Source organism: Chlorocebus sabaeus, chromosome 6 (assembly GCF_047675955.1).
Source record: "Chlorocebus sabaeus isolate Y175 chromosome 6, mChlSab1.0.hap1, whole genome shotgun sequence".
Taxonomy (NCBI): domain Eukaryota; kingdom Metazoa; phylum Chordata; class Mammalia; order Primates; family Cercopithecidae; genus Chlorocebus; species Chlorocebus sabaeus.
Genome location: NC_132909.1, coordinates 18643797 through 18670509, shown reverse-complemented (window position 1 = coordinate 18670509; position 26713 = coordinate 18643797). Strand labels below are relative to the sequence as shown.

At 52.7% G+C, this 26713-nt stretch overlaps 1 protein-coding gene across 3 annotated transcripts in view; it reads left to right on the top strand.

Annotated features, from left to right (window-relative positions):
* SPTBN4 (spectrin beta, non-erythrocytic 4) overlaps nt 1-26713 on the top strand; it is a 116538-nt gene that overhangs the window by 87361 nt on the left and 2464 nt on the right. Inside the window, exons 21-35 of one of the 3 annotated variants that reach the window (XM_037991704.2) lie at nt 965-1189; nt 1971-2060; nt 6157-6435; nt 6526-6656; nt 8116-8320; nt 9051-9431; nt 12530-12774; nt 17604-17742; nt 17842-17926; nt 18342-18538; nt 20421-21049; nt 22412-22481; nt 23097-23389; nt 24709-24882; nt 25028-25070. In XM_037991704.2, the coding sequence (XP_037847632.2) occupies nt 965-1189; nt 1971-2060; nt 6157-6435; nt 6526-6656; nt 8116-8320; nt 9051-9431; nt 12530-12774; nt 17604-17742; nt 17842-17926; nt 18342-18538; nt 20421-21049; nt 22412-22481; nt 23097-23389; nt 24709-24882; nt 25028-25070 (3186 nt within the window). The other 2 variants (XM_037991708.2, XM_037991706.2) reach the window with 2 other exon arrangements.

The window sequence follows — 26713 nt, the reverse complement described above, 5'->3', positions numbered from 1 at the left end:
AAACATAAATAAGTAAAAAAAGCCAGGCATAGTGGCAGGTACCTGTAGTCCCAGCTACTGGGGAGGCCAAGGCACAAGAATCACTTGAACCTGGGAGGTGGAGGTTGCAGTGAGCTGAGATTGCCCACTGAACTCCAGCCTGGATGACACAGTGCCCAGGCTGATTTGCTGATCCATCTACAAAAAAAAAAAAAAAAAAAAAAAAATCGGCTAGGTATGGTTGCTCACGCCTGTAATCCCAAGCACTTTGAGAGGCCAAGGTGGGCGGATCACCTGAGGTCAGGAGTTCAAGACCAACCTGGCCAATATGGTGAAACCTCATCTCCACAAAAATACAAAAATTAGCTGGGCATGATGGCAGGTGCCTATAATCCCAGCTACTCGGGAGGCTGAGGTGGGAGAATCGCTTGAACCCAGGAAGTGAAGGTTGCAGTGAGCCAAGATTGTGCCATTGCACTCCAGCCTGGGCAACAGAGCGAGACTCCGTCTCAAAAGAAAAAAAAAAATTCGTTAACAAAAAATTATTACTGTATTTGATAGTAATAACTTTGGAAAGTTGACTCTTTGGACAAATTCTTTAACTTCTCTTGGCCTCAGTTTCCTCCTCTGTAAAACAGGGAGACTACCAACCTTGAAGGGTTCTGAGAATTAGTGATTTAATGGACCACTTTAGTTCCTGGGTCAGGTAAGCCTCTTTGAGAAGGTCATACTCCAGCTAAAATCTGATTGACAAGGAAGAGCATGCCTGGCAGAGGAAACAGCAAAGGCAAAGGCTCCGAGGCAGGGACTCGCTTAGTGTGATGCAGGTTCATGCAGAGGGCATCGCTCCTGGAGGCGACTGAGCAAGGAGAGGGTGGAAGGGTGGGCCGGTGAGGGGTCTGGCTGTCACCATAAGGGTACTGGAGAGCCACAGCAGGATCAGGAGGGCGGGTGGGGTCCACTGATACTGCCTCTGTCCCCACAGTCCATGGAGTCGCAGGTGGAGGAGTGGTACCGCGAGGTGGGAGAGCTGCAGGCGCAGACGGCGGCGCTGCCGCTGGAGCCGGCGAGCAAGGAGCTGGTGGGCGAGCGGCAGAACGCGGTGGGCGAGCGCCTGGTGCGCCTGCTCGAGCCGTTGCAGGAGCGCCGCCGCTTGCTGCTGGCCTCCAAGGAGTTGCACCAGGTGGCGCACGACCTGGACGACGAGCTGGTGAGGCCAGCGCCGGGGCCTGGGGCGGGGCGGGGCCGGGGATAGAGAAGGCTGAGACCCTCCCACTCATACCCTGAAAGACGCACTCAGCCCTTCACTCATTCATTCATTCACATTCATTTACTCACTTTGAATCATTCATTCATTTGTTCATGAAGTCACTCATTTATTTATTCACTCATCCATTGTTTGTTTTTGCCTCCACTCATTTATTTATTATTCATTCACTCATTGACTCCTCTGTTCATGTCCTCATTCCATCACTTAGCTTCCTGATTTGCTCACTAATTTGCTCACTCAGTTGATCATTCTGGCCCCAGCCCGGTGTTTGGATGATACTGGGGCCACAGGGGTGGCCAAGGCAGACCCCGTTGTGCCCCAGAGGGCTCAAAGTCCAACGGGGAAAACAGACTTGTCCCCAGGCAGTGACAATTCAGGGTGGTTAGGAATATGATAGGAAACAAGACCTGTATGTGCAAAGGCCAACGGTGTGAGCCTGGCTTAAGTGCAGAGAGCAAGACAGAGTATGTCAACAGAGGAGACGGAGACAGGTGTGGTGGCGCCTGTAGTCCCAGATGCTTGGGAGGCTGAGGTGGAAGGATTATTTGAGCGTGGGGATTCGATCCCATCTCAAAGAAAAAAAAAAATGGAGGAGGCTGAAGATTCGACTGGGCTCTTAGGCAAGGAAGGGCCTGGGATACGTGCAGGTTTAAAGTTTAGTTCTGATGCAGCGGTTCTTGGATGCATTCTCCCCTTGACCTGCTTCCTGTGTCCTCTCCAGGCATGGGTTCAGGAGCGGCTGCCACTGGCCATGCAGACAGAGCGAGGCAACGGTTTGCAGGCGGTCCAGCAGCACATCAAAAAGAACCAGGTGAGCAGAGCCAGGTGAGGGAGTAAGTTAGGACACATTTGGATACACGTGATAGAAAACAGCTGAAGGTGGTTAAAGCCAAAACAATGACTTTATTGGCTTTTGGAATTAACAAGACTGTGGACAGCAGATACAGGTGTATCCAGGTGCTTCCATATATTTTCATGACTCTGGGCTGTATTTTTTGTTTGTTTGCTTGTTTGTTTTGAGATGGAGCCTTGCTCTGTCACCCAGGCTGAAGTTTAGTGGTACAATCTTCGCTCACTGCAGCTTCCACTTCCTGAGTTCAAGCAATTCTCCTGCCTCAGCCACCCAAGTAGCTGGGATTACAGGTGTGCACCACCACACCTGGCTAATTTTTGTATTTTTAGTAGAGATGGGGGGGGCGGGTCTCACCATGTTGGCCAGGCTGGTCTCGAACTCCTGGCCTCCAGTGATCCACTCACCTCGGCCTCCCAAAGTGCTGGGATTACAGGCGTGAGCCACCGCACCTGGCCTGTTTGTTTTTCTGCATGAGCTTTCTTCTTAGGCCAATCCTCCTCTCCTGGTGATAAAAGGCCTCCAACAGATTCAGGTTTACCTCCCACCAGCAAAAGTGAAGAGAATTTCCTCCTCTCAATAATGTCAGCAGTAGTCCCAGGAATAACTCTCATTGGCTCACCATGCCCGTCGCGTCCCATGCCCATCCCTGAACTAATCATGACGGATGGGGATTCGGACCGCTCCTTGGGCTGGCCTGGCTAGGCGCCCTCCCCTGGAACCTGCTGCTGGAATCAGCCTTAGCTTAATTACCAAGGCTGAGATGGAGGCAAGGGGGGTTCCCCAAAGGAAAATCAGCGGCTAGAGACTAGAAGGAAGAGGAATGGCTATTGGACAAGGAAAAAGTAAAACAACCATCAAGTTAGCCTGGTGTGGTGGTGTACCCCTGTAGTCCCAGCTACTCTGGAAGCTGAGGAGGGAGGGTCCCTTGAGTCCAGAGGTCAAAGCTGTGGTTAGCCTTGAACACACCGCTGCACTCCACCCTGTGCAACAGAATGAGACCCTATCTCTCTCTGTCATACACACACACACACACACACACACACACACACACACCCCAAAACAAATAAAAAACACCCATAGGGACAAAGGACAGAGATAATCAGCAAGAGGGTACTACTGTCCCCTAACCTGAGCAAGGTCGGGGGAGGGGGCTTTTGAGCTCCTAAAAAATATCTGAGGCCGGGCGCGGTGGCTCAAGCCTGTAATCCCAGCACTTTGGGAGGCCGAGATGGGCGGATCACGAGGTCAGGAGATCGAGACCATCCTGGCTAACACAGTGAAACCCCGTCTCTACTAAAAAATACAGAAAACTAGCTGGGCGCGGTGGCGGGCGCCTGTAGTCCCAGCTACTCGGGAGGCTGAGGCAGGAGAATGGCGTAAACCCGGGAGGCAGAGCTTGCAGTGAGCCGAGATCTGGCCACTGCACTCCAGCCTGGGCGACAGAGCGAGACTCCGCCTCAAAAAAAAAAAAAAAAAAAAAAATCTCTGAATCTCTGTTCATTCCTCTGGGGCTCAGTTTCCACATCTAAATAAGTAGAGTTGGTTTAGAGCAGTGGTTCTCAAACTGCATAGCAGGGGAACCCCCTTGGTCAAAGCAACTGTTTCACCAAAGCCTAAAGCAAGACACATAAAAGAGGAATAATAATAATAATAAGGCATTGTGCCGGGCACGGTGGCTCAAGCCTGTAATCCCAGCACTCTGGGAAGCAGAGGCGGGAGGATCACTTGAGCCCAGGAGTTTGAGACCAGCCTGGGCAACATGGGGAAATCCCATCTCTACCAGAAATACAAAAATTAGCTGAGCATAGTGGAAGGTGCCTGTAATCCCAGCTACTTGGGAGACTGAGTCAGGAGAATCGCTTGAACCCAGGAGGCAGAGGTTGCAGTGAGCCGAGATCACACCACTGCATTCCAGCCTGGGTGACCGAGTGAGACCCTGTCTCAAAAAAAAGAAAAATAAGCATCGATTAAAGATTTTCTATGTGCTGGCCGGGTGCAGTGGCTGATGCCTGTAATCCCAGCACTTTGGGAGGTCGAGGTAAGTAGAGATCACCTGAGTTCAGAAGTTCGAAACCAGCCTGATCAACATGGTGAAACCCTGTCTCTACTAAAAATACAAAAAAATTAAGGCCAGGTGCGGTGGCTCATGCCTGTAATTCCAACACTTTGGGAGGCCGAGGCGGGTGGATCACGAGGTCAGGAGATCGAGATCATCCTGGCTAACACGGTGAAACCCCCGTCTCTACTAAAAACACAAAAAATTAGCCGGGCATGGTGGCACATGCCTGTAATCCCAGCTACTCGGGAGGCTGGGGCAGGAGAACAGCTTGAACCTGGGAGGTGGAGGTTGCAGTGAGCCAAGATCGCACCATTGCAGTCCAGCCTGAGTGTCAAGAGCGAGACTCCGTTTCAAAAAAAAAACAAAGATTTACCATGTGCTAAGTACTGTCTTAGAGTTTATGCTGATTATTTTATTTAATCCCCTCAATAACATTATGAGGTGGATATTGTTATTATCCTCATTTCACCAAACAGTGTATGTTGGAAGAATAGGACACTGAAGGATGGTAGGGAGGTGGGTCCACAGATTATTTTGGAAGGTTCCTGATCATTCTGCAGTAGGTGGAGTTCTTTAAGAGACTGGAGTTTTGCTGAGATTTTGTTTTCCTGTCTTGACGAAAATACTCTTGGCTGTCAACAGTGTTGGGAACAGAACTGGCCTATCGTTGTCATGGTTGAGGAAACTGATCAAATGCACTTAGTACTTAAAATTGGGGGAGCTCAGCTGTGTGTACAGTGAGAGTGCTGGATACACAGGGGCTGTTAAGCAAAAAATAGCTGCAAATATTATGCATTTGCTGCATGCAGACTCAGTTCTAAGTGCTCCATAGTTTATCACCTTACAACAACCCCACAAGGTAGATCATCTCAGCCTGATACTAGCTGTGTGACGTTAGCAAATTCCTCACCCTCTCTTTGCCTCAGTCTTCTCATGTGTAAAACAGAGATAGTAATGTTGTCTGGCCCCGTAGGTTGGGAGTGAGGAGGTGTGAGGCTATGTTATTTAAAGCTCTTACTTAGCAAAGCACCTGGCAGGTAGCAGGGTAGCAGGCACTCAAGAAGCACTGGCTGGCCGGGCACAGTGGCTCATGCTTATAAGCCTAGCACTTTGGGAGGCCAAGGTTGGAGGATCGCTTGAGGCCAGGGGTTCAAGACTGGCCTGAGTAACATAGCAAGACCTCATTTATCCAAAAATATTTTTAAAAATAGCTGGGTACGGTGGTGCACACCTGTAGTCCCAGCTACTTGGGAGGCTGAGGCAGGAGGATCACTTGAGCCCAGGAGTTTAAGGCTGCAGTGAGCTGCCGTAGTGCCTCTGCGTTCCAGCCTGGGTGATAGAGTGAGACCCTGTCTCTAAAAAAGCAAAATAAGAAGAGGACATGCTGGCTGTTATTATCTTTGTTTACCAGTTGAGGCACACGAAAAGTTAAATAAGGTGAAGGCACACAAAAAGTTAAAAAAGACACACAAAAAGTTAAATAAGGTACTCTGCAAGTACAGAGCTGGTGGAGGGAACCTTCTGGGGGATGGAAGTGTTCCGCATGCTGATCTGGGCACACCGGTGTATGCGTCTGTACATATGTGTGCAACTGTATGCCTAAGATTTGTGCACTTCACCGTATATAAATGATACCTCGGCTGCTAAGCTGCAGGGTTTTTGTATTAGGGCCGATTTTGGGTCAGCAAGCGTCTTGGCTCAGAGCACAGTCTCTGGAACCAGCCTCCTGTGTTCAAATCCTGTCACTCCTTACTGGCTGCTTGTTCTTGGGCTCCCTACCTTGCCCCTCTATGCCTGTGTTCCCACCTGCAGCATGGGATTGTGATGATCGAGGGAGTATCAGCCAAATGCTTACATGGTCCTGGCACGTGCTAAGCGATCTGGGGGTGCTTGTTAATTGCCCCGTGGGCCATGCCAGTAGCAGAGGAGCATGTGGTCTTGCAGGGCCTCGGAACGTCCCCTCTCCACCCACATCCCCCTACCTCCCGCCCCCAGGGCCTGCGGCGGGAGATCCAGGCGCACGGGCCGCGCCTGGAGGAGGTGCTGGAGCGCGCGGGCACGCTGTCGTCGCTGCGCAGCCCGGAGGCAGAGGCTGTGCGCCGGGGCCTGGAGCAGCTGCAGAGTGCCTGGGCCGGACTGCGGGAGGCTGCAGAGCGACGGCAGCAGGCGCTGGACGCCGCCTTCCAGGTGGAGCAGTACTACTTCGACGTGGCCGAGGTGGAGGCCTGGCTGGGCGAGCAGGAGCTGCTCATGATGAGTGAGGATAAGGGCAAGGTGCGCCCGAGCTGGGGGTGCGGAGGGCCTGGGGGCGCTGGAGCCCGGGGCCGCCGCTGCCGCCTCATCGTGGGCGCTTTGTGCCCCTAGGACGAACAGAGCACCCTGCAGCTGCTCAAGAAACACCTGCAGCTGGAGCAAGGCGTGGAGAACTACGAGGAAAGCATCGCTCAGCTGTCGCGCCAGTGCCGGGCGCTGCTGGAGATGGGGCACCCGGACAGGTGGGCTGGCGGGGACGGGGGCGTGGCCGGTTCACAGGAATGGTCCAATAGGACCTGAAGCTTCGCTGTTGGGAGCGCAGCGCTGAAATTGGACGTTGGGTGGGAGAGGTCCTCCTTGCTGTGTGCTGGAGCCCTCAGATTTGGCAAGTGGGCTGGCTGGAATGGGGGACACGGCCCAGAGATGGTTGAGAGGGTGGGGCCAGGAGCACCTGAATATGAGTGTAGTTGTGGGCACCTCGTCGGGGGAGAAAAGAGGAGGTGATGTCTAGGACTGGGGCAGAGAAGAATTTGCTCAGGACAAGCAAGAGACTCTTTCTACCCAGTGTCTGGGAGGACAGAAAAGCCTGTGCTGAGATTGGCTATGGGGATGGGGCTGGAGACCTCCTGGTGTGCAGTGGGATGATGTTGCCTGGTGTAGGCGGGTGCTGAGCTCCAGGCCTGGACCAGGGATGGAATCTGAAAGGAGGTACAGAGAGAGAGACCTCTGTGCAAGTGGGCTCAGAGATTGGGGCTAGAGGTGGGGTGAATTGGCTGGGGACCCAACCTGGGAATCCAGAGTCCCACCCAGGTTCCTGGATAAGGGGGGCGTGAGACTGAGATAGAAACTGGGTGAGGCTGCCGAGGTGGGCGGATCACTTAAGGTCAGGAGTTGGAGACCAACTTGGCCAACATGGTGAAACCCCGTCTCTACGAAAAATAAAAAATTAGCCTGGCATGGTGGCACGTGCCTGTAGTACCAGCTCCTGGGGAGGCTGAGGCAGGAGAATGGCTTGAACCTGGGAGGCAGAGGTTGCAGTAAGCTGAGATCGTGCCACCACCACACTCCAGCCTGGCGACAAAGCAAAATTCCATCAAAAAAAAAAAAAAGAAAAAAAGAAACTAGGTGAGGCTGGATAGAGGTGAGCTTATCCATCTAGGGAAGCACAGCTTTCCCTGCATGCTGAAATGCAGGGCCATCTGAACCCAAGACTTGCAGAAAACACAGTCCTGGCCAGGCATAGTGGCTCACGCCTGTAGTCTCAACACTCGGAGGCTGAGGCAAGAGGATCGTTTGAGCCCAGAAGTTTGAGAACAGAGGGAACATAGTGAGACCTCATCTCTACAAAAAAATCAAAAAGTTAGCCAGATGTAGAGTCACGCACCTGTGGTCCCACTTTGGAGGCTGCGATGGGAGGATAGCTTGAGCATGGGAGGTGGAGGCTGCAGTGAGTTGTGATCACACCACTGCACTCCAGCCTAAACAACAGAGCAAGACCCTGTCTCCAAAAAAAAAAAAAAAAAGAAAAGAAAAGAAAAGAAAGAAAGAAAAGGAAAGAAAACAGAGCTCTACCTGGGGACACAGCCTTGTCTGAAGATTTCAAGGAAACACAGCCCTGTCTTGGGGAGGGGGTTTAGGGGGGTCACGCTGTGCCCCAGCAGTCTCAGGGGTTCATCCCTGCCCCTCCATGTTCCCCATCAGCGAGCAGATCAGCCGGCGGCAGTCTCAGGTGGACCGCCTGTATGTGGCGCTCAAGGAGCTGGGTGAGGAGCGCCGGGTGGCTCTGGAACAGCAGTACTGGCTGTACCAGCTCAGCCGCCAGGTGAGCGAGCTTGAGCACTGGATCGCCGAGAAGGAGGTGGTGGCTGGCTCACCGGAGCTCGGCCAGGACTTTGAGCATGTCTCGGTGAGCATTATTAGTAATAAGTGATACCAGGAGCTACCACTAAGGTTCTCTGGGCCTCTGTTTCCTCATCTGTAGTTTGAGGATAATAACAGCACCCGCCTCATGGCTCTGCGGTGAGACAAATGAGTTAATATGTAAAGCACTGAGGACCCTGCTTGGCACACATGGTGCCTCACAGTGTTAGTTACTATTATCAGCTTATTATTTTATTGTTACTTATTGTTATTTTTATTGTTACTATTTTGCTACTTTTCTTGCTAGGTGTTCAGTAAGTGTTAGATATTATTTTTTATGATGATGATGATGATGATTCTCATTATTCTTACCTGCCACAAAATGGTAGTCTCTGACAGGTGTGGTGGCTCACGCCTGTAATCCCAGCACTTTGGGAGGCAGAGGCAGGTGGATCACTTGAGGTCAGGAGTATGAGACCAGCCTGGCCAACATAGTGAAACTCCGTCTCTACTAAAAATACAAAAAAAATAGCTGGGTGTGGTGGTGCACGCCTGTAGTCCTAGCTATCTGGGAGGCTGAGGCGGGAGAATCGCTTGAACTGGGGAGGTGAAGGTTGCAGTGAGTGGCTATTGAACCACTGCACTCCAGCCGGGGTGACAGAGCAAGACTGTATCAAAAAGAAAAAAAAAATTGTAGGCTGGAGGGGGCTGGTGTGTGCTGCCCCTTTGCTCACTTTGCTGTACCCCTCCCCCCGCCCCCAACTTCCTGATGGCAGGTGCTGCAGGAGAAATTCTCGGAATTCGCCAGCGAGACAGGTACGGCAGGGCGGGAGCGGCTGGCAGCTGTGAACCAGATGGTAGATGAGCTGATCGAGTGTGGCCATACAGCAGCGGCCACCATGGCCGAGTGGAAGGACGGGCTGAACGAGGCCTGGGCTGAGCTGCTGGAGCTCATGGGCACACGGGCCCAGCTGTTGGCCGCCTCTCGGGAGCTTCATAAGTTCTTCAGTGACGCCCGAGAGCTTCAGGGACAGATTGAGGAGAAGCGGAGGCGGCTGCCCCGCCTGACCACCCCGCCTGAGCCGAGACCCAGTGCCAGTTCCATGCAGCGGACCCTGAGAGCCTTTGAGCATGACCTGCAGCTCCTCGTGTCCCAGGTGGGGCTCCGGTGGCCATCGGGGCAGGTGGAAGGGCCCAGACAGCTGATGAATGGGCAAAAATCAGGCTGTGGAGCAGGTTGAAATTAGGCAGTGGCACAGACAGAAAGCATACTACAGAACAGGAAGGAATTAGGTAATGGAGCAGATAGAAAACGGACTGATGGAATGGTATATAGAAATCAGGTAGCGGCAGGGAAAAGTGGTACAGAAGGTCTCACAGATACCAAGCAGCTTCCGACTGGGTGTGGTGGCTCACGCTGTAATCCCAGCCCTTTGGGAGGTCAACACAGGTGGATCATCTGAGGTCAGGAGTTTAAGACCAGCCTGGCCAACATGGTGAAACCCCATCTCGACTAAAAATACGAAAATTAGCCAGGTCTGGTGGTGGGCACCTGTAATCCCAGCTACTTGGGAGGCTGAGGCAGGAGAATCGCTTGAACCCAGGAGGCGGAGGTTGCAGTGAGCCGAGATCTCGCCATTGCAATCCAGCCTAGGTGACAAGAGTGATACTCCATCTCAAAAAAAAAAAAAAAAAGAAAAAAGAAAAAAGCTTCCAACAGAGAGTGGGCAGTGGTTCTCCTAAAACTGTGAATTTTACCTAAATCCAGATCGAGGGTCTAAAGGGAATTTTGAGAATGCTAAGAGGAATTTGGCTATGGTGTAGATAGAAATTAGACAACAGACAAGACCAGGCGCAGTGACTCATGCCTATAATCCCAACACTTTGGGAGGCTGAGGCGGGCAGATCACGAAGTCAGGAGTTCAAGACCAGTCTGACCAACATGATGAAACCCCGTCTGTACTAAAAATACAAAAATTAGTAGGCGTGGTGGCAGGCGCCTGTAATCTCAGCTACACAGGAGGCTGAGACAGGAGAATCGCTTGAACCCGGGAGGCGGAGGTTGCAGTGAGCCGAGATCACGCCACTGCACTCTAGCCTGGGTGACAGAATGAGACTCCTTCTCAAAAAAAAAAAAAAAAGGTCGGGCATGGTGGCTCACGCCTGTAATCCCAGCACTTTGGGAGGCTGAGGAGGGTGGATCACAAGGTCAGGGGATGGAGACCATCCAGGCTAACACAGTGAAACCCCATCTCTACTAAAAATTAAAAAAAAAAAAAAATTAGCCGGGCATGGTGGCGGGCTCCTGTAGTCCCAGCTACTCGGAAGGCTGAGGCAGGAGAATGGTGTGAACCCAGGAGTGGGAGCTTGCAGTGAGCCGAGATCACGCCGTTGCCTTACAGCCTGGGCGACAGAGCGAGACTTCACCTCAAAAAAAAAAAAAAAAGAAAAGAAAAGAAAAGAAATTAGATAACGGGTCTGCGATAGAAATCATATGACTTTTCTGAAAGTAATTTGATAGGGGTGAATTTAATGAAAAAGGCAACAGAGATTAGAAATTAGGCGGAGGGTGTGGCCAGAATTCGGAGGTGGATCTGAGCAGTCAGATGGAAATGAAGCTGCAGGCCCAGTACAACTCAGGGAGCAGGACTGAAAGAAATCGGGTTGCAGGTCTAATGGAAGGTAGAAGTTGGGCAATTTTTTTTTTGTTTTGTTTTGTTTTTTTTTTTTGAGACAAGGTCTCACTCTGTCACCCAGGCTGGAGTGCAGTGGCTTGATCTCAGCTCACTGCAACCTCTGCCTCCCAGGCTCAAGCGATTCCCCTGCCTCAGCCTTCCAAATAGCTAGGATTACACGCACATGCCACCATGCCCGGCTAAGTTTTGTATTTTTAGTAGAGATGGGGTTTCACCATGTTGGCCAGGCTGGCCTCAAAATCCTGACCTCAGGTGATCCATCCGTCTTGGCCTCCCTAAGTTCTGGGATGATAGGCATGAGCTACTGCACCCAGCTGGCAATTACTATTATTATTATTATTATGAGGTGGAGTCTCACTTTGTCACCCAGGCTGGAGTGCAGTGGTGTAATCTCGACTCACTGCAACCTCTGCCTCCCGGGTTCAAGTGATTCTCCCACTTCAGCCTCCTGAGTAGCTGGGAGTACAGGTGCGAGCCACCACACCCAACTAATTTTTGTATTTTTAGTAGAGATGCGGTTTCACCATGTTGGCCAGGCTGGTCTTGAACTCCTGACCTCAAGTGATTTGCCCGCCTTGGCCTCCCAAAGTGCTGGGGTTACAGGCATGAGCCACCATGCCCAGCCCAATTATTTTTATAAATCCTACAAGTGACTTAGAAATCAGGCTGAGAGATTGACAGCAATAAGTGGTGGATCTGTTAGAGATGGGGAGGTCACGCCAAAAGAAATCAGGAGATTTAACCAACAGAGTGAGCAACAGGCTGAGCGCAGTGGCTCATGCCTGTAATCTCAGCACTTTGGGAGGCCGAGGTGGGAGGACTGCTTGAGCCCAGGAGTTCAAGATGAGCCTGGGCAACATAGTGAGACTCCATCTCTATTACAACATATATGTATGTATTCTGGTGCAGTGGCATGCACCTGCAGTTCCAGCTATTAGTAGGCTGAGGCAGGAGGATCACTTGAGCCCAGGGTGTCAAGGTTGCAGTGAATTGTGTTTGCACCACTGCACTGCAGCCTGGGCAACAGAGCAAGACCCTGTCTCAAAACAAACAAACAAACAAAAAACCCAAAGCCCGAAAGATAGAGTGAGAGGAACTCATACAGCAGAATGAATGGAAATTGGGTAGGGGACTAACAGCAATTGAACAGACATCGTGTAGGAAACTGGGCTACTACGAAGGAGTGGGTTTGAAATAAACCAAGTTAAAAAAAAATTAGCACATCTAAAAGACATCAAAGTGGAAAGGGGTTTCCTGAAAGACCCAAAGTAGAGGTGGGCCTGCCTGAAAACACAGGTGACAGACCCAATAGAAATAGAGCTCTCAGACCAAAAGAAATCAGGCAGTGGGCTGAAAGAGATGCCGTAGTAGAACTAAAAGAAGTCAGAACGTGGGTAAGTCAAAGAGAAATCAGGCAGCAGATATGACAGGAGCCTGGCGGTGGGATCACAGTGTGAGGCTCTTTATATCTTGGGCTTCCGTGCTGGAGCAGATGGCGGGAGGGAGGGCACAGCCTGGGCCCCATGGAGGGCTGGCACCCGACCTGGCATGCCCCTCAGGTACGGCAGCTGCAGGAGGGGGCGGCCCAGCTGCGGACGGTGTATGCGGGTGAACATGCCGAGGCCATCGCTAGCCGGGAGCAGGAGGTGCTGCAAGGTTGGAAAGAGCTGCTGTCAGCCTGCGAAGATGCCCGCCTGCACGTCAGCTCCACGGCCGACGCCCTGCGCTTCCACAGCCAAGTCCGCGACCTGCTTTCCTGGATGGATGGCATCGCCAGCCAGATTGGGGCAGCCGACAAGCCCAGGTGCCCCTCATCCCTCCTCGGGCTTCCTGCCTGCCCCTGGCGGCCCCCCCCAGCCAACCCCAGCCCATTGACAGCCCCCTTCCCAACCGAATGACAACAGCCAATATCTGTGTGGCACCTCTGTGTGCCAGGCACTGTTCTAGGTGCTTCGTGTGTATTCAGACCCCATTTTTAGGCCTGTCATTGGGGATTTAGGTCATGGGGCATCCTTCTGTCCTCTCTCCTTCCCAGTTGCCCATTATTACCCTCTCCATGAGATGTCACAGCATGAAACAGGCTAAAGACAGGATGGGCAAGGGAGGTGTGGGACTGTATTTGTGAGGGTGGGTGAAGAATTGTAACAGTTCCAGCATCTCAGTGGCTTCATTACTAGGCATTGACTTATTGCTCACATAGTGGTTGGATGTGAGTGTCCGGCAGAATCCTGTCCCATGGTGATTGGGAGCAGGGTCCTTCCATCACGCCACCCTGGGAGTCACATGCTGGACCTTCTGCCTGCTGCAAATGGGAAAAGACAGAAGGAGGATTACACAGAAGGTTTTAGGGATAAAGCCAGCACTCACACACTGCCAGTCTAGTGGCCTAACCTGTCTGCCAGGGAGGCTGCAAATTTTTCTTCTTTTGAGACGTAGTCTTGCTCTGTCAACCAGGCTGGAGTGCAGTGGCACAGTATCAACTCACTGCAACCTCCGTCTCCCAGTTGCAAGTGATTCTCCTGCCTCAGCCTCCCAAGTAGCTGGGACTACAGGTGCTCACCACCATGTCTGGCTAATTTTGTATTTTTAGTAGAGATGGGGTTTCACTGTGTTGGCCACTCTGGTGTCAAACTCCTGGCCTCAAGTGATCCACCTGCCTCAGCCTCCCAAAGTGCTGGGATTACAGGTGTAAGCCACCGTGCCTGACCTAGGCTGGAAATTTAGTCACATGGTGTGGCCAGGAAGAAAAGGACCTGGGGAATCAGGGATACCTGGCATTGCTTCTGGGAATGCAGGGCCTGGAGCCTGCATTCATTTACTCAGCAAATATGTATTAAATGCATATGGTGTGCCATGTGGTGAGCAAGGCCAAGCCCTTGCCCTGAGACAGATTGCATTCTCATAGCACTTATTACTTTCTGAAATATAGTATGGGGGCCGGGCATGATGGCTCATGCCTGTAATCCCAGCACTGTGGGAGACTGAGGCAGGTGGATCACCTGAGCTCAGGAGTTTGAGACCAGACTAGCCAGCATGGCGAAACCCAATCTCTACTAAAAATACAAAAATTAGCCAGGCATGGTGGCGGACGCCTGTAATCCCAGCTACTTGGGAGGCTGAAGCAGGAGAATCGCTTGAACCCAGGAGGCGGAGGTTGCGGTGAGCCAAGATCTTGCCACTGCACTCCAGCCTGGGTAACAAGAGCAAAACTCCGTCTAAAAGAAAAAAAAAAGAAAGAAATATAGTGTGGGTATATATACATAGGAAGGGAATGATAGCTGGCAAAGTCTCTCTGAGGATATGCGTTTGACTGAAGACCTGAATGAAGTGATGGGTGAGTCAGGTAAAGTTTTTGGGGAAGAGTTTTCTAGGTGGACGGACCCACAAGTGCAAGGGCCCAGAGGTGGGCTGTAGTTAGGCATGTGTGAGGAAGAACTAGAGATCATTGTGGCCAGATGGAGGGAGGAAGTGAGGGAGTGCAGGGTGAGAGGAAGTGAGGTCAGAGGGGCACTGGGACCCTGAAACCACACATGGTGAGGAGCATACTTTCTCTATGAGGAAGGTGGGAGCCATGCAAGAGTTTAGAGCAGAGTGGAGTGATGTGATGTGTACATTTGAGAAAAATAGGCCGGGCGCGGTGGCTTATGCCTGTCTTCCCAGCACTTTGGGAGGCCAGCGTGGGTGAATCACTTGAGGCCAGGACTTTGAGACCAGCCTGGCCAATGTGGCGAAACCCCGTCTCTACTAAAAATACAAAAATCAGCTGGGCGTTGTGGCAGACGCCTGTAATCCCAGCTACTGGGGAGGCTGAGGCAGGAGAATTGCTTAAACCTGGAAGGTAGAGGTTGCAGTGAGCTGAGATCGCACTACCGCACTACTCTAGCCTGGGCAACAGAGCGAGACTCCATGTAAAAAAAAAAAAAAAAAAAAAAAAAAAAAAAGCTGGGCTTGGTGGCTCACACCTGTAATCCCAACATTTTGGGAGGCTGAGGTGGGTGGATCACTTGAGGTCGGGAGTTCGAGACCAGCCTGACCAACATAGAGAAACCTTGTCTCTACTAAAAATACAAACTTAGCCGGGTATGGTGGTGCACGCCTGTAATCCCAGCTACTTGGGAGGCTGAGGCAGGAGAATTGCTTGAACCTGGGAGGCAGAGGTTGTGGTGAGCCAAGATTGTGCCATTGCAATAAGAGCAAAACGCCATCTCAAAAAAAAAAAAAAAAATTAAATATACAGGGAAGTTAAGGTAACCCACATGTGTATCGTGAACACGTGGCTTGAACAACCGTCAACATTTGGCCAGTGTGGCCAGAAGAGGTGGCTCACGCCTGTAATCCCAACACTGGGAGGCCAAGGCAAGAGGATTACTTGAGCCCAGGAGTTTGAGACCACCCTACACAACATAGTGAGACCCCATCTCTACAAAAAAGAAAAAATTAGTCAATCATGGTGATTCTTTAAAAAAAAATTTTTTTTTGTTTTAATTAGTTGGGCATTGTGGTGCATGCCTGTAGTCCCAGCTACTCTGGAGGCTAAGCCAGGAGGATCTCTTGATCCCAAGTGGTAGATTCAAACCATAGCATGAAGCCATGATTGCCAACTGATGGAACCTTCAGAAACTTGGAATTTGTTTTGGACATAAGATGGCTTAGAATGGTGCTGTCCAATAGTTATATAACATCAGTCACAAATGTGAGCCACATATATACTTTAAAATCTGTGGCCATATTAACAAAGCAAAGCAAATGAAAATTAATTTTAGTAATACATTTTTATTTAACCTGACATACCCAAAGTATTATCACTTCAACAGGTAGTCAATATTAAAACTATTAATGAGGCCAGGCAGTCTCAAACTTCTGGCCTCAGGTGATCTGCCCACCTCAGCCTCCCAATCTCAGTGGAGCGGAGATTGCACCACTGCAGTCCAGCCTGGGTGACAGAGACTCCGTCTCAAAAACAACAACAACAAAAACAAAACTATTAATGAGGCCAGGTGCAGTGGCTCATGCCTGTAATCTCGGCAGAGATTGGGAGCCTAAGGCGGGCGGATCACCTGAGGCCAGAAGTTCAAGACCAGCCTGGCCAACATGGCGAAAACCCATCTCTACTAAAAATACAGAACAAAAAATTAGCCAGGCTTGGTGGTGGGTGCCTGTAATCCCAGCTACTCGGGAGGCTGAGGCAGGAGAATTGCTTGAATCTGGGAGGTGGAGGCTGCAGTGAGCCAAGATCACGCCATTGCACTCCAGCCTGGGCAAGAAAAGCAAATCTCCGTCTCAAAAAAAAAAAAAAACAAACAAAAAAAGCAGGGTGTGGCTGTAATCCCAGCACTCTGGGAGGCCAAGGTGGGCGGATCGCCTGAGGTCAGGAGTTCAAGACCAGCCTGACAAACATGTTGAAACCCCGTTTCTACTAAAAATACAAAAAGATTAGCCAGGCGTGGTGGCGGGCGCCTGTAATCCCAGCTACTCAGGAGGCTGAGGCAGGGGAATCGCTTGAACCCAGAAGGGAGAGGTTGCAGTGAGCGGGGATCGTGCCACTGCACAACAAAAAACTATTAATGAGACATTTTACATTCTTTACTATGCTAACTCCACAAAATCTGGTGTGCATTTTACACTTCATATCAAAATTCAGACTGGCCACATTTCAAGTGCTCACATGTCTGGTGGCTACTGCCTTGGAGAGCACAGACTTGGAAGGTTAAAATCATTGGCTAGTGGAACCTTCAGAAGCATAGCTAGGAAAAGTTAGAAAATTTGGATCTTGGCTGGGTGTTGTGGCTTATGCCCATAGCCTCAAACTTTGGGAGGCTGAGGCAGGTGGATTGCTAGAGTCCAGGGGTTTGAGACCAGCCTGGGCAACATAGCAAGACCCTGTCTCTACAGAAAATAAAAAAATTAGCTGGGTGTGATGATGTGCACCTGCGGTCCCAGTTACTCAGGAGGCTAAGGCAGGAGGATTGCATGAGCCCAGGAGGTTGAGGCTGCAGTAAGCTGTGATCTTGCCACTGCACTCCAGCCTGGGCAACAGAGCAAGACCCTATTAAAAAAAAAAAAAAAAAAAAAAAGGAAGTTTGGATCTTGGAATCCTAGAAGGTTAGAATCACCAAAGTGCGAAATTTTAGAAACTTAGAAAGTTCGAATCATTGAATTAGTGAACCATGGGCCCTCAGAACTTGGTCATCGAAAGTAGGTGTCTCAGCCGGGTGCAGTGGCTCATGCCTGTAATCCCAGCACTTTGGGAGGCTGAGACGGGCAGATCACCTGAGGTCAGAAGTTCAAGACCAGCCTGGCCAACATGGTGAAACCCCATCTGTACTAAAAATACAAAAATTAGCTGAGCATGATGGTGGGCGCCTGTAATCCCAGCTACTCAGGAGGCTAAGGCAGGAGAATCACCTGAACTTGGGAGGCGGAGTTTACAGTGAGCTGAGATCGCCCCACTGCACTCCAGCCTGGGCCATAGAGTGAGACTCCATCTCAAAAAAACAAAGAAAAGAAAAGAAAGGTGTCTCGAGGTGGTGTGGGATGTCAGCCTCAAGGATTTGGGGTCACCAGGAGCCACATGTATGGGGCAGGCTGAGGAGGCTGCCCGTGGCTCAGATCCCTGCTTGCCACCCACTGCAGGGACGTGTCATCAGTGGAGGTGCTCATGAACTACCACCAGGGCCTGAAGACTGAGCTGGAGGCACGGGTGCCTGAGCTGACTGCCTGCCAGGAGCTGGGGCGATCTCTGCTGCTCAACAAAAGTGCCATGGCTGATGAGGTGGGGAGCAGGGAGGGGGTCCCCCTCTGCCACCTGGGCACATTGGGGTGGAAGCCATTCCACACCCTGACTTCCATGCCACCCACCTGCCACTCCCAGATCCAGGCACAGCTGGACAAGCTGGGAACCAGGAAGGAGGAGGTGTCGGAAAAGTGGGACCGCCATTGGGAGTGGCTGCAGCAGAGTGAGTGGGGGCCCAGGCATACGTGGCTCAAGGGCACAGGGACATGCTCCAGCCTGTCCAGCCAAGGCCCAGAGGGTGACAGGAGCATGCTTTGCACCCTACCCATGGGTCTCCAGAAGCAAACATAAGAGCCTGGAAGGGTGGACAAGGGGGCTGCCTTGCCATTGAATACCCACCCCCCAAAAAAGTCTTAAAGTCCTGGGTGGGGGGACATTAAGGAAGCAAGAATGGGAGTCAGAAAGGAGGAATGATGCCCACTGAAATAGCCCCAGCCTCTGTCATTCCTGCAGAGCCCAGGATGGTCAGGGCTGGGGTATGGAAAGCCGCAGGGGTGTGGAAGGCCAGGAGAAACAGCCATTGCCCCAGGAAGGGCTCCAGATGCCCTAGAATCCTTACCCTGCATGCCCCTCCTCAGTGCTGGAGGTGCACCAGTTTGCCCAGGAGGCGGTGGTGGCTGATGCCTGGCTGACAGCCCAGGAGCCGCTCCTGCAGAGCCGGGAGCTGGGCAGCAGCGTGGATGAGGTGGAGCAGCTTATCCGGCGACACGAGGCCTTCCGCAAAGCGGCTGCAGCCTGGGAAGAGAGGTTCAGCTCTCTGCGGCGCCTGACCACGGTCAGCTCCCCAGATCCTGCCCCATTAACCCCACCCCCACCAAGACCCCCACACCCATGGCTGTATATGAGACAGACACACCCGGACATGGTGCTTAGTCCTGTGTTGTGTGAGTGCCAAGACCCTTCCTAGGCTCCCAGTGGAGCAGAGGGACAGACCTGTCACCAGTGACAGCCCAGAATGTCAGGGATGTGATAGGGGAAGAACAAGCAGAGGGATGGTGCCTGGAATGGGGAGAGGGAGGGGGAACTGGCCTGGGGAATTCTGTTCTGAGACTTAAATAATTAGGTGAAGAGACTGTAGTAATAAAAAGGATTAGGCCAGGTGTGGTGGCTCATGCCTGTAATCCCAGCACTTTGGGAGACCAAGATGGGTGGATCACTTGAGGCCATGAGTTTGAGACCAGCCTGGCCAACATGTTGAAACCCCATCTCTACTAAAAATACAAAAATTAGCTGGGCAAGGTGGTGCACACCTGTAATCCCAGCTACTTGGGAGGCTGAGGCAGGAAAATCACTTGAACCTGGGAGGCAGAGGTTGCAGTGAGCCTAGATCGTGCCACTGCACTCCAGCCTGGGCAACAGAACAAGACTCCATCTCAAAAAAAAAAAAAAAAAAAAAAAAAAAAAAAAAGCTTAAAGACTGAGTGGGGTGGCTCACACCTGTACTCTCTTTGGAAGGCCTAGGCAGGAGGATCACTTGAACCCAGGAGTTCAAGACCAGCCTTGGCAACATACTGAGAATGCCTCTCTACCAAAACCAAAAGCAAACAAAGAAAAAAGAAAAGGGGCCGGGCGCGGTGGCTCAAGCCTGTAATCCCAGCACTTTGGGAGGCCGAGACGGGTGGATCACAAGGTCAGGAGATGGAGACCATCCTGGCTAATCTGGTGAAACCCAGTCTCTCTAAAAAATACAAAAAACTAGCCGGGCGAGGTGGTGGGCGCCTGTAGTCCCAGCTACTGGGGAGGCTGAGGCCAGAGAATGGCGTGAACCCGGGAGGTGGAGCTTGCAGTGAGCTGAGATCCGGTCACTGCACTCCAGCCTGGGCGACAGAGCGAGACTCCGTCTCAAAAAAAAAAAAAAAAGAAAAAAGAAAAAACAGCCAGGCATGATGGCACGTGCCTATAGTCCAAGCTACTAAGGGGGGTGGCTAAGACTCAAGGCTCACTTGAGCACTGGAGGTTGAGGCTGCAGTGAGCTACGATCCTGCCCCTTGCTTGCACTCCAGCCTGGATGACAGAGCAAGACTCTGAAAAAAAAAAAAAAAAGGGCCGGGCTCGGTGGCTTTCGCCTGTAATCCCAGCACTTTGGGAGGCCGAAGAGGGCGGATCACAAGGTCAGGAGATCTAGACCTTCCTGGCTAACACGGTGAAACCCTGTCTCTACTAAAAATACAAAAAAAATTAGCCGGGCGTGGTGGCAGGCGCCTGTAGTCCCAGCTACTTGGGAAGCTGAGGCAGGAGAATGGCGTGAACCTGGGAGGCGGAGCTTGCAGTAAGCCCAGATCATGCCACTGCACTCCAGCCTGGGCGACAGAACGAGACTCCGTCTCAAAAAAAAAAGTCTTAAAGTCCTGTGTGGGGGGACATTAAGGAAGGAGAAATGGGAGTCAGAAAGGCACGCAGAGAAATTGATTTACCCAATTAAAAAAAAAAAAGTGATTTAGCCAATTCTTAAAAGAGAAATAGGTGTGTGTCAGCGAGAATAAGGCTTTAAGTTCTTGACAGAGAGCAGAGCATCGCACAGGCCTGGACACCTTGCTTTTTCAAGGAACTGATCAATTGAGTGGTGAGGCAGAAAACCCAGGCCGCCTCCCCGGACCTCCCCCTTACCCCGCCCCGGCCCGACGCCTCCAACCTAACCATGGTCCCTCCATCCCCAGATCGAGAAAATCAAGGCAGAACAGAGCAAGCAGCCGCCCACCCCACTGCTGGGGCGCAAGTTCTTTGGGGACCCCACGGAACTGGCGGCCAAGGCGGCGCCCCTGCTGCGGCCAGGGGGCTATGAAAGGGGCTTGGAGCCCCTGGCCCGCCGGGCCTCGGACACGCTCTCGGCCGAGGTGCGGACTCGGGTGGGGTATGTGCGCCAGGAGCTCAAGCCCGAGCGCCTTCAGCCGCGCATTGACCGGCTGCCGGAGATCCCGGGGAGGGTGGAGCACGCGGCCCTGCCGGCCTCACCAGAGGACGCGGCGGAGACCCTCGCGGCCCCCGCGGCCCCTGTGGCGGCGGAGCAGGTCCGGCCACGGCCGGAGCGCCAGGAGTCAGCGGATCGCGCGGAGGAGCTTCCCAGGAGGCGACGGCCCGAGCGGCAAGAGTCAGTCGATCAATCAGAGGAGGCTGCGCGGCGGCGGCGGCCAGAACGGCAGGAGTCAGCGGAGCACGAGGCGGCACACAGCCTTACCCTGGGCCGCTACGAGCAGATGGAGCGGCGGCGCGAGCGGCGCGAGCGGCGCTTGGAGCGGCAGGAGTCCAGCGAACAGGAGATGCCCATTAGAGGAGACCTGGTCAAGGGGTGAGGCGCCCACTGCATGACCAGGAAGTGAGGGGAGGGGAAAGCTGAGAGCTCCTGGAACAGCACAGGCCCAGTGAAGGGGCTTCAGGGCTCCAAATTCGGAAGGCGATATAGTCGCCCAAGGAAGGCGATATAGTCGCGGTACCCATTTTGCAGAGGTGTAAACTGAGGCTGCAAAAGAATCGATGTGCGCATTATTACACAGGAAGGGAAGCCTTTCTCCAGACGCAGGTTCTCAGCCCCTGGGTTGTGACTCCTGCATCAAGTCTCCCGGGTGCCCCGAGGCAGGGATTTTGTCCTCTCTGTGCCTCAGTTTGTCCACTGGGCTGATGGTGGAACCCTCACCTCCTTGGAAAGAAGACCCTTTATCACAATTCTATGAGCAGCCTTATGAAGTGGGGGCTGTTGTCTTCTCCATTGTACGGCTAGGGCAACTGAGGCGCAAAGAGGGCAAGTCACTCATCTTAAACAAACCAGGACTTTCAGGATCCAGAGTTGGCCACTGTGTGTTCTGCAGATCCGTCCAATCATCTGTGTATGTCTCCAGAAAGAGGCCTTTGGTCAGGAGACAATGACTTCTTGACTCTTTTTAAATTTCACATTTCATGAACATTTGCTGAGTGTCCACTCTGCCTGACATGTGCTGAGTCCAGCGGCGACTGAACCAGCCCCATCCCTGACTTTAGAAACTCACAGTCAGTCCATTGGGGAAAACAGGCTTGTCATCAATGATGACCCAGAATTATCTGGGCTGGAATGGGGGTGATCCGGGGACTGGCGAGTCAGGGGTAGGTGGAGAAAGTCAACGTTTACAAGTTATTCTTTGTGCTGCTTAAAATTCAAAGGGGTATCTGGGTGTGGGGGCTCATGCCTGTAATCTCAGCACTTTGGGAGGCTGAGGTGGGCAGGTCACTTGAGGTCAGAAGTTCGAGACCAACCTGGCCAACATAGCAAAACCCTGTCTCTACTAAAAATGCAAAAATTAGCTGGCGTGGTGGTGCACACCTGTCATCCCAGCTATTTGGGAGGCTGAGGCAGGGGCATTGCTTCAACACAGGAGGCAGAGGTTGCAGTGAGCCGAGATCATGCACCACTGTACTCCAGCCTGGGCAACAGAGCAAGACTCCGTCTCAAAAAAAAAAAAATTTTTTTTCAAAGGGTCGAGAGGTTTGGTCCTCCATTCAGCAGACATGTCTCAAACACCTGTGGCACCTAAGGCGAGCATCTGAGAGAAACAGCTGCAGAAGTGGGCAGGGGCCTGGCACTTCCAGCTAAGAAGTAGAGGCTCTTCTGCCCAGCCAGGCAGGTCCTTAGGAGAAGGAACCCTGGTTTCATTGAGTCTTTCTGTCCCCCATCCCCCAGGAAGGCCACTCTGGCTGACATTGTGGAACAGCTGCAGGAGAAAGAGGCAGGCCCAGGGCTGCCTGCTGGGGTAAGTTGAGCCTCGGATGGGTGGGGATACAAGGACCCCTTTTTCAGAGAAGGGGGCAGGATCTCAGAAACAGTGCCTAGACCTGGCAGGACCCATTCCCTACCTGGAACCTGCAGAGACAGCATGGACTCTCAGGATCCCCAGAATCTGAAAATGTCCCCCTTAGAAAGACGGGGCACCTACCTAAGAGACCCCTACTCCCCCTCCACAGACACACACACAGACTCTTCCCACATCTGTCCTGGACTCCGTATTTCTTCAGCCCAGTGGGGTCCCAAATTTCTTCATAGCCTCATACACGCACACACAGAATGAAGCCCCAGGTTCCTCCTGCAGACAGCGGGGACACGCCCTGCTTGCACCCCCACCTCCAGAGATCTGGCTGCCTCTTCCCACCACCGAGAGAGATTCGAAACCAGTGAGTCCTAACAGACTCACTCCCAAGACCCCATGGGGCCCTAAGAATTGGGCCTCCAACCCTGAGGTCCTCCCATACTCGCCTCCAAGACAGACGGCCCTGCAGACGGATGGGACCCCAGACCCATGACTCCCCCAAACAGATGACCCCCACACCCCCTCCATGGACAGCACCCCTTTCCCCCTCCCTTCACACAGCCGTCGCTGCCTCAGCCACGGGAGCTTCCCCCAGGCCGCCTGCCCAACGGGCTTGAGCCGCCCGAGCGGACACCTCGGCCGGACCGGCCCCGGGCGCGGGACCGGCCCAAGCCGCGACGGCGGCCTCGGCCCAGAGAGGGTGGTGAGGGCGGGGGAAGCCGGCGCTCGCGCTCCGCCCCGGCCCAGGGCGGCTCCGCCCCCGCGCCTCCGCCACCGCCCACTCACACAGTGCAGCACGAGGGCTTCCTACTGCGCAAGCGCGAGCTCGACGCTAACCGCAAGTCGTCCAACCGGTGAGCGTGTGGGCGGGGCTTTGGAAGGTGGGTCTCAGGCTCCGGGTGACCAATGAGTGGACTCCGGGTGGGACTGAGGACTCCGGGTGGGACTGAGGAGCGGGTGTGGCTCAACTTCAGGCCCTCCAGCAGGTGGGGGTGGTAGGTGGGGCCAGAGGAGGGGGTGGATTAAATCAAGAAAGCCAACCAATGAGCAGGAGAGGGTGTGGTTTAACGTCAGGGGCGCCAACCCGTTTGGGTAGTAGGTGGGGCCAGACTACCTACTGGCCCAGTAGGGGGAGGCTCAACTTTGATGATTCCAACCAATGAACAGGAAGGCGTAGGACCTAAGGTTCGTGCATCTAATGGCTGATGGGTGGAGCCTAGGTGGGAACAGAGGGAAAATGTTCTGAAAGTGAATAAATTGGAACCTAACCTCTTAGCAACCAACCCAGGAGTTGACTAGCTAAATAGCAAAGAGGGAGGCGTCTGGTTGAGAAGGCTTCAATGGTTTGTCGTGGAGCCTGGAGAGGTCACCCAACCAGTGAGTGGGGTGGGTCCACCTTTGAGGTTTCAAATTGGGGGAGGGTCCGAAAAGGGGCAGAGCCCAAACTAATGAGGGTAGGGGTTGGGAAGGGGGAGTCATCTCTTACAGGTTTCCAAATGAGGGTCTAGCCACGATGTACCTGCTCTTGGAGTCCAGCTCCTGCTTGTCCACCCTCTTTTTGTCCTACTGAGAGGCAGAATCTGGGGACAAGTGGAGCCAAAAAGGGGTATCACCAGCCAGTAATGGCGTGAGGACTAGTCCCAAGATATGAAGTGGGCAGGACAGATTCAGATTTTGCTAGTGGAATCTGTAGGTTGTCTTTCTTCCTCGTACCTAATGCCAAGGTAGGAATAAGCAAGGGCACCTAGTATATCTTGCTCTTGGAGGAATTCCTCCTGAATCGAGGCTTTGGATGGCTGGAGAGACAGGAATTCTTTATTCCAGACAGTAGACCAATAGACCTGCCTTGAGAAAGCTCCAAGATTGGGGAGGATTGAGTGGAGCAAAGGCTTATGGAGGAGACAGCTTAAGTCTTACCTTCAGGAAATTCAGTATGGGAGGGGATAAGGAAGGGAAACCCCAGCCTAGGCAAAGGCTTGGTACTGAGAGACTTAGATGCTCCCCTCGGAGCAGCAAGAGCCGTAAGGAAGAGCATTTTAGGCATATGGCCCAACTAGGGTGCAAAAGTCCAGAGGAAGGAAGGGTCAGGCATGTTCAGCCCTTGAGGATGTTAGTGAAGAGTTATCAGGCAGAGTGCTGTGGCTCTGCCTTGAGCCCCATCTTGTCACTCCAGGTCGTGGGTGAGCCTTTACTGTGTGCTTAGTAAGGGGGAACTGGGCTTCTACAAGGACTCCAAGGGCCCGGCATCCGGGAGCACACACGGTGGGGAGCCGCTGCTCAGCCTGCACAAGGCCACCAGCGAGGTGGCTAGTGACTACAAGAAAAAGAAGCATGTCTTCAAGCTCCAGTGAGCCCCCCAATGGGCAGGAGGGAGGGATCCAAGGCTCAGCTTCAACTCCCAGGGGGACCCTGACTTCCCTGGGGGACACTTGGTGGGCAGGTGGGCTGGGCTTCTTCCCCAGATCTCTCAAGTTGTGTGTCCCTTCCTGCAGGACCCAGGATGGCAGTGAGTTTTTGCTCCAGGCAAAAGATGAGGTGAGATCTGGTCCTTTCCTCCCTCTGTGTGGACCTCAGTAATGACCTGGCTGGCTGGCTCCTGGCCCTGAGTGATGGGGCTGTGAGAAGGGACACTCATAGGCCAGAGTTATCAGGGCTGTAATGGGAAAGCCCACAGGCACTGAGAACCCACAGGAGGTTCCTAACCCAGCAGGGAGTAGGAAGGGCTTCAGGGAGGGCTGCCTGCAGTTCCTGATGACAAAGTCCAACCTCTTTGCCGTGGTCACTCAGGTGAGACTGGAAAGATAGGAGGGAGTTTGCTTTAAAAAGGGGTGATTTGGTTGGGCGCGGTGGCTCATGCCTGCAGTCCCAGCACTTTGGGAGGCCAAGGCGGGCAAATCACCTGAGGTCAGGAGTTCGAGACCAGTCTGGCCAACATGGTGAAACCCTGTCTCTACTAAAAAATACAAAAATTAGCTGGGTATGGTGGCAGGTGCCTTAATCCCAGCTACTTGGGAGGCACAGGCAGGAGAATCGTTTGAACCCAGGAGGCGGAGGTTGCAGTGAGCCGAGATGGAGCCATTGCACTCAAGCCTGAGGGACAACAGCTCGAGATGGCTTTCAAAAATAAAATAAAATAAAATAAAAATAAATAAAAATGGTGATTCAGAGGGACGGCGGGGATCTAAAAAAAGGAGTGATTCAGGTCAGGCACCATGGCTCATGCCTGTAATCCCAGCACTTTGGGAGGCCAAGGCAGAAGATTGCTTGAACCCAGGACTTCAAGACCAGCCTGGGCAACACAGAATGATCCCATCTCTACAAATAATAATAATACATTAGCCAGGAGTGGTGGCACACGCCTGTGGTCCCAGCTACTCAGCAGGCCGAGTGGAAGGATCACCTGAATCAGGGAGGTCAAGGCTATCATGAGCTATGATTGTGCTATTGCACTCCAGGCTGGGTGACAGAGTGAGATTCTGTCTCAAAAACAAGAGGGGGTGGGGGATCTAGGTAGAGGGAACTGCAAGTACAGAGGACCAGGAGTGCAGAATTGCAAAGGGTTAACTGCTGGAGGACAGAGTTCATGGAAGAAGGTCCCAGAAAGGTTCCCGGGAGATAGGTGTCTCAGGACATGATGGGCCATTTGGAGGAGATGGGATTTTTTATCTAAGGGCACTGGAGAGCTAGGGGGGATTACAGTGATGTGTGAAAAAGATTCCCGGCCTGGCACGGTGGCTCACACCTGTAATCCCAGGACTTCGGGAGGCTGAGGCGGGCAGATCACCTGAGGTTGGGAGTTCGAGACCAGCCTGACCAACATGGAGAAACCCCACCTCTACTAAAAATGCAAAATTAGCCGGGCGTGGTGGCACATGCCTGTAATCCCAGCTACTCAGGAGGCTGAGGCAGTAGAACTGCTTGAATCCGGAAGGCCGAGGTTGCAGTGAGCTGAGATAGGGCCATTATACTCCAGAATGGGCAACAAGAGTGAAACTCCATCTCAAAAACAAAACAGGCAGGGCGCGGTGGCTCACGCCTATAACCCCAGCACTTTGGGAGGCTGAGGCGGGTGGATCACGAGGTCAGGAGATTGAGACCATCCTGGATAACACAGTGTAAAAATACAAAAAATCAGCCAGGTGTGGTGGCAGGCGCCTGTAGTCCCAGCTACTTGGGAG